A 13859-nucleotide genomic window follows, 5' to 3' on the forward strand; every position below is an offset into this window, starting at 1 on the left:
CACGACGCCGTAATATAAGGACTTCCACGCATGCGTCGAATATTTACGACGCATGCGAGGGATGGATTCGGACGGATTGATCCGGTGAGTCTGTACAGACCATCGGATCAATCCACTGGACTGAATTCCAGCGGATCGATTTCTTAGCATGTTAAAAAAATTTGATCCGCTGGAAATCCATCGTGGGGAAAAATATCCGCGGAAAAATATCCGCTGGATCGTACACACCAGGGGATCTATCCGCTGAAACCAGTCCGCGGATAAATTCCAGCGGATAGATCCTCTCGTGTGTACAGGGCCTTAGTCAAATGTGGGCTTATCTATTTGAATTATCCACACAATCATTATATTTATGGATACATTAGAAAAGCCAAATAGGCTAGCTTTCCCTGAAAGCATTGGTATCTGAACCCGGGGGGTTTACTTTTAAAAAGAAAAGGAAAGAGTTGGCAAATCAGTTTCATCACTAGGTTGGTTATGAAGCCTTGCACCATAGAGAACACACAGATGTATAGTTTTGTGTGAAAATACATTTCTATTTGTAAGTGCCTTGGATAGTAATGGTTATTTTATGTCCTGCAGTGGAAGTCTGCACTTTGAATGATTGCAACTGCTGACTTCCACTGAGTTATGATTATTATCAACAAACCACAGCATCTTGTGATCATTTAGAAAAAAAACTGTAGGTTGGCCTCTGTGATACATAGAGGTTGCAAGTACATAGTTCAATAACTCAGTTTACCACACTTCTTTCAAATAAGATCGATCAATGCACATGAGCACAACTCCAAATAACATCTAATGCTGGCCAGTTGGGGCTTATTTTAAGGTAGCATTATGTCTACTATCACATGTGGGTAATTTGAATGACGTCTAGGGTTGAATGCGTTCAATGTTAAAGCATTGCTCTTGTTTTATGGTTTATTTGCTGGTTATTGCTGTATTTTTGTCTTTATAAGAATAGCGTCATGATACATTTACACAGTGCTTCCAATTTTCTGCTTGGGAAAGTGGCTGTAAAACTGGCAATACACAGCTTGTGTTCTTCTAATTAGGCATTTGATTGTCAGATTCAAAGACTCACAAGCACAACATAAAAAAATAAAAAAAACAAGACCTTTTCCAAAATTAAGTGTTTAGCGTCTGATCTCTGGTTTCTGATCTCTGTACAGTTCACCATATATAGCCATTGTACACATACAGGTCTCTTATCTTTTTTATTACAGGTAATCCTAAAGAAAGTGGCCGTGTTCCTGTGTATATTAAAGTTCTGGATGTCAATGACAATGCCCCGGAGTTTGCAACACTGTATGAGATATACGTTTGTGAAAGTGCAAAGGCAGAACAGGTGTGTATATGTAATCTCCTGGCAGTTAAGTTCCATTTAAAAATGAAAACAGCTGATCCATGTGGCCGATTTGAAGAGCTTTTTTTTTTTATTGCACCCTTGAGCTGAAGATTATTATTTTAAAGTCAGCAGGCATCTGCTTTGCAACAAGCTTAACACTGTATACAATTGCATGCTTGTCAACACTTCGGAATAAATGTCCACCAAAAAACAAAATAATGCTCATATTTACTAAAATTCAAGTGTGACTTTTTTTAGGAAAGTGTATGTAATTTTCACTAATTATATCACTGTCCATTGGTCACTACAAATTTTTTCACTGGTTACACATGCATATTATATGCATTCTTTTATTGTATGCTACGTTTGTAATGCTCAGGTTTGTGAAAACATTTCTTTAAGTCTCATCTTTGGCTGGCCCCATTTTGATTCTATACTCTGCATTGAAATATATGATGGAACTAATGTATGCATAAAATACTAATGCAAACTAGTGGCCCTAGGGAGGGAATGAGTCAGTCTCTGTGATGTTTTCAGAATTAAGCTATAGTTTTCACTTGACTGTTGCAATTTATATTGCATAGTTGGGAATTTAGGACATATACTGTGTATCAAATCTGTGTATATATTTATAAATCAATAGATGTTACATAGGTGCTTTCTCAATAGTGCCCAATGCCACAATGGAAATAAAAATGCAGCCTGGAAGATAAATTATAACAGATCACATGTGTATGCTTGACCAAATCTTGTTTGGCCCAGTGAAACAAAAATGTTAATGAAATGGCACCATTATTAACTTAGTAAAGCAAGTATAGGCTAAAGGCAGTTTTGTAAAAAAAAAACTAAAGAAAACAAACCTTATTGTGAAAAGATACCTACAGAGCTGCATGTTTCTCATGATGCCCCCAAGATACTCTTAAGCCTCGTACACACGACTGGTTTTTCCGACAGGAAAGCTACCATGAGAGCGTTTGGCCGGTAAAACTGGTCGTGTGTATGCTTCATGGCAGTTTTCCCAACAGGAAATAGAGACCCTGCTCTCTATTTTCCCGTCGGGATTCCCATCTGACTTTTTCCCGTCGAGAAAACCGGTCGTGTGTATGCTTTTCCGAGGGTAAAAAAAAATGTGCATGCTTAGAATCAAGTATGAGACAGGAGCGATCCTTCTTGTAAAACTAGCATTCGTAATGTAGATAGCACATTCCTCACGCTGCAAATTTTTATTAAGCGCAAATCGTCTCTCACCAAACTTTTACTAACACGCGATAACACAAGATCCGCAAAAGCAGCCCGAAGGGTGGCTGTCATGAATATGCATCATGTCTGTCTGCCTACCTGATCTCCATGTGTTCATTAGAGGCAGATCCTGTTCTGGTTTCCCTTCTTATCACTTCCTCTTCCTGTATGGCTCCACCCTAGTCCATCCCAGGAAGCCTATATTAACCTTTGCTCTACAGGTCTGCAGTGCTGTTCAACAGTGTTCCTATGCTCAGTTCCTGTCTGCAGTGTATTGCTAGTTCCTGGTTGCAGAGTGCTACGATCATCTTCCGTGTACCGTTTTGGCTTGTCCCCGACTTCCCTGTCTGCCCGTGCCCCTGACTATTTGCATGTTCCACGGTTATCCTTGTCTGCCTGTTGCCCTGACCTCGGCCTGTCCATCACCATTGTTTGTCTTGCTGACTGCTTCGGAGTGTGACTTGAGGAATCTCGGGGATGCGACCTGGACCCAGTCGCGGCCAAGACCATCCTTACCATCAAAGGCTCTGGTGAATACAAGACTGGGTCTTAGACTCCGCGCCCTGGGTGATCTTAGGTTCACGCTTCGTCTCTGCTAGCAGTAGTCGGCCATAGGATTCACTTCCCTGTGGTGCATCCCTGACCCCTACAGGGTGCACTTGTCACCTGGCCACAGGTGACCTGACAGTTTGAACAGCCATGAATCCGGCCGACATGCCGCTCCCCGCAGACGATCCATTACAGTGCATTGTTCGCAGACTCCAGACGCATGAAGCTAATCAGGATCAGGTGATGCGTTTCCTTCAGGATCTGGCTTCCCGCTTTGATCAGCTTCAGACCTCGCTGGGAACCCCGAATCCGCAACCCCAAGTACAACCAGCAGCTGCACCTGTTGCACCAGTCGCAGAGTCGCATTCACTGAAGTTATCACCTCCAATCCGTTTTTCTGGAGACTCCAAAGCCTGCAGGGGATTCCTTAGCCAATGCACTATTCATTTTGAGCTCCTGCCCCAGTACTTCTTGTCTGATCGGGCCAAGATAGCCTATATCATTTCTCTCCTCTCCGGGGAAGCCTTAGCCTGGGCTGCCCCTCTTTGGGAATTGAATGATCCAGTGGTTTCTAGCCTGCCTGTTTTCTTGAAACTTTTTCGGAATATCTTTGAAGAACCGGCTCGTGTCTCTTCAGCAGCCAGCGCCCTTTTACGTCTCCGACAAGAATCCCGTTCAGTGGGACAATATTCTCTTCAGTTCCGTATCCACTCAGCTGAACTGAGTTGGAACAATGAGGCCTTAGTCGCAACCTTTTTGCATGGCCTATCTGATAGAGTGAAGGATGAACTAGCAGGAAGAACCATCCCCACTGATCTGGACGGAGTGATCTCCTTGTGTAATCAGATCGATATTCGCTTTCAGGAAAGGACCCTAGAAAAGCGACGCCAACATCCCTTGGCCCTTAGTCAGCCTGAGCTCCCCTCTCTTCGACCCGTGGAGCATCCCTTGTCAACTGAGGAACCCATGCAGCTGGGTCGGACCAGACTATCCCCTGAGGAACGTGCCAGGCGCAGAACTCTAGGCCTGTGTCTATACTGTGGGGGCAAAAGTCATTTTCGTGACACTTGCCCTCTTCGCCCCGAGAAACGCTCGGGTTCAATACACCTGGAAGGTGGAGTATTGGATCCAGAAATATCTCCTTCACCTTCTCGTCTTTTTCTTCCTGTGTCCCTTCATTTTGGTGCTTCTTCTCATTCGGTCTCGGCATATCTGGATTCCGGAGCCGCTGGCAATTTCATAGACTGGGAAATCGCATCGTCCATGAGACTTACCCTGTTGCCCCTCACCACACCATTGGTGGTCTCGGCGATTGATGGCACTGTTCTCCCGGGGGGTCCTATTCGCTTCCAGACAGTCCCTGTTAAGATGTCAGTAGGCACACTTCACCAGGAGTGGATATCCTTCCTTGTTCTACCTAAGACCTCAGCTCCTATCGTTTTGGGTCTTCCTTGGTTAAGACTCCATTCTCCTCACATTGACTGGACTGTCGGACAGATCCTGGCTTGGGGTCCCTCCTGTTCCACGTCTTGCCTACCCAAGGTTGCCCCAAAAGAGAAACTTCCGGTTGCCACCATTCCAGAATCTTTTGCTCGTCCTACCACATGTAGCGGTGTCCGGAATGTGTCCTGCAATAGTCTGGCTGATGCACTTTCTAGCCAATGTAGCACTCTGGATGAGGAGCCCGTCTGTGAACCTGAGCCGATCATTCACTCCAGTTTACTGTTGACTGTCCCTAAAACGCACAGCCAGGCTAACTTGTCTGCGAGTTCTGCAGTCACTACGCCTTGTGATGCGATTCGGGTAATCACTACACCTGACTATGCTATTCGATCGGCCTCTGCATCAGCTATGCCAGGTCAGCCCATGCCCAGTGAGCCTCCTACCTTTTCTTGTTCAGGTCCTCCTGCAACCTGTCTAAGGGGCTCAATCCATCCTTTGGATAGATTGCCTCATTCGGCCAAATGGGGTTTCCTACCTTGTTTTCAGGGCTCTCTGCATTCTGCGGGTTTCCCTACTATCCAGCTTGACTCCTGTGCCCTGTCAGCTTCTAACCAACCTGACTTCAGGGTTCCTCTGACCTCTGCCCAGTCTGATGGTCCTGTGCTTAATCCCCAGTTCATCTTTAAGGGTCTGCTTGATCCTCCTCGGATTCCTGTTGACCCTCTCATGCCCTTTCTTATTCCTAAAAGGCCTTTGGTCCTCAATAAATCCTCTCCTCCTGTCCCTACTTCGGTTCTGGTCAATGAGGATACTCAAGTTCTGGATTCTCGTCTCCGCAGAGGCGTTCTTCAGTACCTTGTGCTTTGGAGAGGATTTGGTCCTGAGGAGGCGTCTTGGATTTCTGCATCTGAGATCTTTGCGCCCCATTTGTCGAGGAGGTTTCTTCTGGATTCCCCTTTAGCCCTGGCTCCAGGCTGGGGAGGGGGAGGGGCCTTAAGAGGGAGGGTACTGTCATGAATATGCATCATGTCTGTCTGCCTACCTGATCTCCATGTGTTCATTAGAGGCAGATCCTGTTCTGGTTTCCCTTCTTATCACTTCCACTTCCTGTATGGCTCCACCCTAGTCCATCCCAGGAAGCCTATATTAACCTTTGCTCTACAGGTCTGCAGTGCTGTTCAACAGTGTTCCTATGCTCAGTTCCTGTCTGCAGTGTATTGCTAGTTCCTGGTTGCAGAGTGCTACGATCATCTTCCGTGTACCGTTTTGGCTTGTCCCCGACTTCCCTGTCTGCCCGTGCCCCTGACTATTTGCATGTTCCACGGTTATCCTTGTCTGCCTGTTGCCCTGACCTCGGCCTGTCCATCACCATTGTTTGTCTTGCTGACTGCTTCGGAGTGTGACTTGAGGAATCTCGGGGATGCGACCTGGACCCAGTCGCGGCCAAGACCATCCTTACCATCAAAGGCTCTGGTGAATACAAGACTGGGTCTTAGACTCCGCGCCCTGGGTGATCTTAGGTTCACGCTTCGTCTCTGCTAGCAGTAGTCGGCCATAGGATTCACTTCCCTGTGGTGCATCCCTGACCCCTACAGGGTGCACTTGTCACCTGGCCACAGGTGACCTGACAGTGGCGCCATTGGAATGGAACTTCACCTTTATAGTGCCGTCACACGTGTTGTACGTCACCGCACTTTGGACCGGCGGGATTTTGTATGACAGTCTGTACGCAAGACAAGCTTGGCAGGAATCCCGTTGGGAAAACTAACGTTTTTTTTCCGAGGGGAAAATCGGCCGTGTGTACAGGGTTTAAAGGATTCCCAATGCCATATGGATTTTTTAAGCTCGTCAAGCTCCTGTATTGTCTGATATTTAATACAGGCATTTATAGAGCAGAAACAGTTTACACGGTGCTTTACATACTGTACATGCACAGTCCCAGCTTATGATCTTAGGTACCTATCTCACATGCAAACATACACACATACAGTACTAGGGACAATTTAAACAGGAGCAAATTACCAAATTACCAGCCTCTCTATGAAGTGTGGGAGAAAACCAGAATTGCCAGAGGCAAACACACGCAAGCTCGGGAAAACATGTCAACTCAGAAAAGATAGTCTCCTGGCTGGAATCTGAACCAAGGAATCCAGTTCTGCAAGACAGAAGTGCTAACCACTAAGCCACTGTGCTACCCTAATAGAATATGTATGACAAGGCTGGACCCCTTAGCATACACATGGTCAATACCTGTGGCAGTACATACACACCATAACTCTGTGATATTAAACTAATCATAAAATAAGCATACATTTGTACACATGGCCTTGTAACTCTAAGGCCCCGTACACACGGTCGGTTTGGTCTGATGAGAATGAACCGAAGTTAATTTTCATCGGACCAAACCGACCGTGTGTATAGGCTATCGGTCTGGTTTCCTTCGGTCCAAAATTTCTAAACATGCTTCAAAAATGAACCGATGGACCGCTGCCCCATCAGACCAAACCGATGGTTAGTACAGAAAAGCATCTGTTCAAAACCCGCGCATGCTTAGAATCAAGTCGACGCATGCTTGGAAGCATTGAACTTTGTTTTATTCAGCACGTCGTGTGTTTGACATCACCGCGTTCTGACCCGATCGGATTTTGGACTGATGGTGTGTACGCATATCAGGCCGTACGGCCACTTCAGAGGTGAACCGATGAAAACGGTCCAACGGGCCAGTCTCATCGGTTTGGTCCGACCGTGTGTACGGGGCCTTAGCAAAACTCACAGATACAGACTTGTGTCAACACTGACATTTCCAAATAGCTGCATAATTTTACTCTGGTGTTTATGCGTTAATAAAATAAGAAAACAAGGATAAACTGCAAACAACATTAATTTTGTATGAGACCGTAAATACTTAGAATAATATTAAACCTGTGCTGTGAACATTGTTTTTTTCTTAGTTCTTATAAGGTGTAAATTGTGTTGATAAGGCACCATGCGTATTCTTTAATGTGGCAGAAGAAATAATTATCATTTAGACCTTAGGTAAACCTAGGAGAATGTAGTTGAAAATAGCTGCACATTATTGTTATGTATTTCCATTGCAGTTTGCTTCCATAATAGTATTCATTTTAAATGTCCCCAAATGACCACTTAGTATACTATTACCATTTATACTGTAATGTTCTGAAAAACTCTTGTTTACTACTAAACCTACAAGTAAAAGGCTGCTGCAAATAGAAAACATAGAATTTTAAAGGATTAGATGAAACATAAAAACTGCTAGGAAAATCTCCTGCAGAATTACTGTTTAATTCCCAATCCTCCCATGTGATGTTTGTCATCTTTCACCTCTGCTCTCCCATATATATTGTCACTGCATGCGGAGAGGGAGGATACCAGCTATTTTGTGTCACAGCAGTAACGGAGCCTGGGTAGATCATCTCGCAATGTCACTGATTTTTTTTTAAACGTCACACTTGCAGTTCAGATAGTACTTTCTGTGCTATAATTAAGAGCTTTCATCTTAAAATGTTATTTTTTAAAGCTAATTAAACTGTAATTCCACTTGAAGCATTTCAAATCCTTTCATTAATGACTAAAACTAGGAAAGTTTCATATGTGTCCCTGCATGTATATATAGAGATTTCCAGTGCGTTTGTGGATTACAGAAATCAAAAAAAGCTTCTAAGATAAAGAATGCTTGCTTTGCCATGTACTTTAAGTGCCTATGTTGAATTAATTTCAGGTATAATTATAAAGCATGTGCAATATACAGTACATAACATGATAGTTAATGTGAGAGCATGTGTATTTTAAAGTACAGTAATACCTTGGTTTGAGAGTAACTTGGTTTGAGAGCGTTTTGCAAGACAAGCAAAATGTTTTAATAAATTTTGCCTTGATATACAAGCGATGTCTTGATATAAGAGTAGCATCATGTCACAACTGAGTATAAAAGAGAAGAGGGGCAACTAGAGCCCTGTAACGGAACGTCCCACTCTCCGCTTGAGTGCTTCTGTCATATACCGCTTCCTATCAGTCTGGATATAGATATCAGATATTCCAGCTGCTCTCAACACACAACGAGACAAGACTTGTTTGTGTGCTAAACATGGAGGCCTGGATTCACATAGCACTTACGCCGACGTATCTCGATGCGCTGTCGTATCTGTGCGCTGTGCCCATAGAACTAGATACGCCTGAAAATAGACCTTTTTACGACCGGCGTAACTTGCCTACGCCGGCGTATCTTGGGCGCATATTTACGCTGGAGGCATATGGGAAATTCGATTACATATGCAAATGAGTGAGATACGCCGATTCATGAACGTACTTGCGCCCGGCGCATTAATATATGCTGTTTACGTAAGTCGTACGTCCGGCGTAATGTTAAGCCTCATAAAGCAGGGATAAGTCATGTTAAGGTATGGACCAGGGAACAGCCGTCATATTTTACATTGTTTACATAGTAGTACGTGAATAGGGCTGGGCGTAGGTTACGTCACATCGTAGGCAGTGATTCGACGTATCTTATGGAGTATTTACGACGGGATTCTGACGTATGCATTTATTCGGCCCATCATTTGCATGGGGTCACGCTTCATTTAAATGGATCACACCCACCTTCCACTTACTTTGAATTAGGTGGGCTTCCCCCGAGGAATTTACGTTACGCCAGCGCAACGTTGGGAGCGAGTGCTTTGTGAATACTGTGCTCGCCGCTCTGCTATACATCGGCATAGCGTATATTCGATACGCTACGCCGGCATAACTATGCGCCGATCTACCTAAATCCGGCCCGGAGTGTTTAATAGAACCAAGAATGCAACCTTTTATACAGTTTAAAGAGGAGGTAACCAGAACATAAATTAACATGAGCTAATTAACTAATCATTTACCCAAACGAGGTGACTCCGAGATATGACCTGTCAGAGTAGACGTCCCGTCTCCGCTCACCTGCTATATAATACACATTATCATAAGTGTATACACAGGACCTCTTTACACAATAGCAGGGTCAATTAGCACAAGCCACAATGAAAGATCCTTAGAAGTTAGTCTGGATTAAATTTACATTACACAGGCAGACAGGTAGCTGGAGGTGATGACATTAACATCTTTCAATTAACCTGTTGAGTTCAGAATCAACAAACAGTAATTAGTTCTTTAAAGATATCCTGGAATATATTGTGGATAATCATTACTTCCCCATCTCAGGTAGTCCACGATATAATTTCTCAGTCATCCTATGCCCCTAGTGAACATAGGATGATTTTAGACATAAGTCGCGCTGCATGAGAAAATCAATGTAAGTGAATGGAGCTGTCTTAATGCATACTACTGAAGTCGCTCCGACGTCAGAAAAGGTTTCTGTACTACTTCAATCCGACTTCTAGGCGACTTGTACCCATTGATTTTAATGGAAGTCGCCTCATAAGTCGGATCACTGTCTTAACAGAAGCAACAATACAGGAAGAGAACATACATTTCTCAGGCAAACCCCTCCCTCCCCCTCCCTCCCACAGAGCTGATTGTTGTTTGATTGGCCACTGGAAAGCCTCCTGTCCTGGAGGCAACTTGAAGTTGCCTTGTAAGTTGCCTCAGGTCGTGCTGTGATTCATACTCAAGTCGTGTCCAAGTTGCCTCCCAAAGTCATGCTGGAAATCGTGTTGCCCCTGTGTGAATGGAGTCTTAGTGTAGCAATATGGTTACATTTAATGAAGGTACAATATTTAGCAACTTATTGCTACACTTAGAGGTGCCTCTCTTCTCTTTTATACCCTGTAAAATAAATGCTTTGATATACAAGTGCTTTGGATTACAAGCATGTTTCTGGAACAAATTATGCTCGCAAACCAAGGTTTTACTGTAGTAGTAAACTCTTCCTTTTTTTGTTACTGGGCCCGTACTAGCACATTATGGAAGATTTACCTATTGAATGGGGCCCTCCAGTGCTGAGCTGTCATCACTGCCGGGACTTCCAACTTCACCCGTATTTTCTTTCTGGGGTGCTCTGTGGAAGTTGGAATAGCTAGGCTGCAATGACGTCACACAATTGTGGCACAGAGCTCTCTGCATTCACAACACATTCAGTGTTCCCTGGATGCAGAGCGCACTGTGCATGCACAGTGATGCCATTGACTAAAGGCAATGTGAATAGCTCCTAAACGGCACATGTTTAGGAGATATTTGCAATATCTACAAGTAAGCTTTGTAGGAGGAGGAGGAGGAGGAGCTTAGGGGATATGGCCTGATTTTTTTTAAGTTATAACATAAATGCCTAATGTCTTCAAGTGGTTAATGTATTTATGGTCTATACATGAAGTACTGAAGTCCAAGATTTTGCAAAGACTGACATCTGGGCATTTTAATTATTATAACTGGTTTGTTACCAGGTAAGCAGCTACTTGTATTGTTATCCTTTAATTGCAGTCTAATCAGATGGAAACTGCTAGCATGCAAATTAACACTCCAAAAAATACTCAAAAGTGAATTTCATGATAAGACTAAAAATACCTAAAGACATAAATGGCGCTGGCCAATCCAACTTCTTACAATTGAATTGAAAAAAAAAACATGTTTCATTGCATTTCCCAACTGCTGCAAAAGCCCTTGGCCAGCTTTTCTAAAAGAAAAAACAAGCATATTCCCATCCAATCAATGTTTTCCTCTAGAAAAGCCAAAGCTGCCATGTCTTTCTGCTCTCGTTACTTCCTCCTTGATATGTATAGGTATGTATAAACAGTCATTTCAGGTGAACGTTTCTACAGAAAGACCTTTCAGTGAGTAGATTGTGCCTACAATGTGATATCTATGGACATCTTATGACGTGACTTATAGCTTCTATCAGTCATTATTTTTAATTACTACTTTGTTAGCTTGTCTGGCCTAATGTTTCAAATGAAACAATAACTTTGAAGTTGAATAGGCAAACAGCAAAATGCACAGATTAAATTGATATATGGGAGTTGGTAAACCTCCTAAGGGATTTGACAATGAATTTCTGTATATTCGGTTCTGAGATTTATACAGCTCTGTCACACAGCACAGTCATATCTGGCAGAAGACCTGATTGTTTTTCTGCAGGAGTTTTACTTTCACCTGTAAGTGCCCTTTCCACCCCAACCCTGTGACTGGACAGTGAAAAGAGAAGCAGCATACTGATGAGTCCTTCTCTGGTGTCTCCATGCTCTCTACTCCTGTTAACCAGCTACTTACAATGCCACACACCTGACTGGCTCCTTGCACTGCTTCTCCCCTACCCTCTCGGAGCTTTGTTGTACAGAAACTTTAGGATCCTGATCCCAGGTCAAATCCAGGTCCTTAAACTGTTTGCATTACAAAATACGTACATTTAATAACATATTAATGATTACAGAGTTGCATTTTATATATACCAGCTTTTATATCTGTGGGAGCTCTGACAAACTATCATCAAGAGTTTCTGACTTTGCCCACCCTTTCCTCCCAGCTTTAAATTAAAAATTCCTCACTTGCATGCATACTGGACATTCATACCTCCCCAAATAATTACTCTGGAAAGTTATACTTAGTGAAAACAGACATATCTTGGATTCTAATTGCACATATTTTACGACAATGTAATATGTTATGCAATATTATTCCTTATATTTGGGATAAAAATGTTGTTGATTGTGTACTTAGAGGTATTATTTGACCCTGCTGAATATGCTTATTACAGATAATACACACTGTGAGTGCAGTAGATAAGGATGATTCTTATAGTGGACTTCAGTTTTCATATTCATCATCAGATGCCAACTTCACTATCAAAGATAACGGAGGTTAGTATGCCCGAATAAATGCTTTGTGATTGTTGGGTCTGCTATGAAAGTGTTTATAATAGTATATACTTTGATTGCAGATAACACAGCCAGCATATACACTAGAAGAAATGGATATAGCCGCCATGAGATGAATACATACCTTTTACCAGTGGTCATTTCAGATTATGGGTTTCCTGTGCAGATTAGCACTGGTACACTGACCATCCGCGTGTGTGCCTGCGACCACAAGGGTAACATGCAGTCTTGTACAGCCGAAGCTCTAAGCCACCCTACAGGTTTGAGTACAGGAGCATTGATCGCCATTCTCCTCTGCATTATAATACTGCTAGGTAAGAATATAGAACACCACATTGTCATTCAACCTGGTTTCTGCTTCAGTGAAATATTTAGCAACTGAAAAACATAATACAAAAAGCTAATTTAATTTTGGATAACAATGCCAGCACCTTTTGTGTTTGGTAGAAGCTGTCACTTTGCAATTAAACTGCAATTTAACTTGAATTATGGTAATAGTTGTTCATATAGTTCAACCAACAGACCAAAGATACATAGACACTACCTGGATCAACAATAATTTTTCCTTATATATGTAGATATAAAAAAAGACACCAAATAATCCAGTTATGTATATATAAATGATTTAATAATGCAGTCAGGGCTCTATTGCATCATGTCTATATTGGCCCTAGTATGTGTATTTATGTATGTGGGATAGGAACCTACAGGGCAGAGACTGTTGCACATGTACAATATATAAAGTTCTGTGTAAATTGTAGGCTCTATACAAATACTTTTAATATGAATATAAAACAAATAAATAAATATTGTTTATAGTTGGGGAGACAACTACAGTGACCTCATCATTGCACCGGTGCAGGCTTTTTTTTCCCAACAGCAAGGTCTAGTTGGTCTAGGTCAGTGATGGTGAACTCATGGCAGGCGTAATGCTGCCGGAACGCAGAGCCCTCTCTAAAAAATTGAAAACTGGGAACCACACTGTGGAATACAAATATTACTGAGAGCTCATCCACTCACTATACAAAAGGAAGTGGGGCTCAGTGGCCAAAAAGCTGCATACAAGGGAGAAGGACAGTGCCAAGGAGAAGGAATGGTGAAGATGCCAAAAAATAGAGCCACAGGGGTATAGCAATCAAAAAAATAGAAAACAAAAATGATGGAAAATTAAATGACAAAAATGAACTCATTCAGAGGGATGATCAGTCCTATCCTCTGTACAGAGCCACTGGTAGGTTTAATTCTGTATTGGCACTTTGAAAGAAATAAGTTGGTTTTGTATCGTGGTTTGGGCACTCGGGCTCAAAAAGGTTCGCCATCAATGGTCTCGGTTAAAGGTTTTAAGTGACACTTAAAGGATAATTTTTTGTTTAAAAAAGGGGGTTATACTTGCCTGCTCTGTGCAAAGATATTGCACAGAAAGGTCCCTTCGCTGTCCAGTGATAAGGTGGCACCCATGCATG

At 42.8% G+C, this 13859-nt stretch overlaps 1 protein-coding gene across 2 annotated transcripts in view; it reads left to right on the forward strand.

Annotated features, from left to right (window-relative positions):
• LOC120940617 (cadherin-6-like) overlaps window positions 1–13859 on the forward strand; it is a 516101-nt gene that overhangs the window by 465345 nt on the left and 36897 nt on the right. For both annotated transcript variants that reach the window (XM_040353572.1, XM_040353571.1), the window contains 3 exons: window positions 1227–1348; window positions 12276–12378; window positions 12459–12710. In XM_040353572.1, coding sequence (XP_040209506.1) covers window positions 1227–1348; window positions 12276–12378; window positions 12459–12710 — 477 coding nt within the window. The remainder of the gene's footprint in view (window positions 1–1226; window positions 1349–12275; window positions 12379–12458; window positions 12711–13859) is intronic.

The sequence above is a fragment of the Rana temporaria genome, chromosome 5 (assembly GCF_905171775.1).
Source record: "Rana temporaria chromosome 5, aRanTem1.1, whole genome shotgun sequence".
Lineage (NCBI taxonomy): Eukaryota > Metazoa > Chordata > Amphibia > Anura > Ranidae > Rana > Rana temporaria.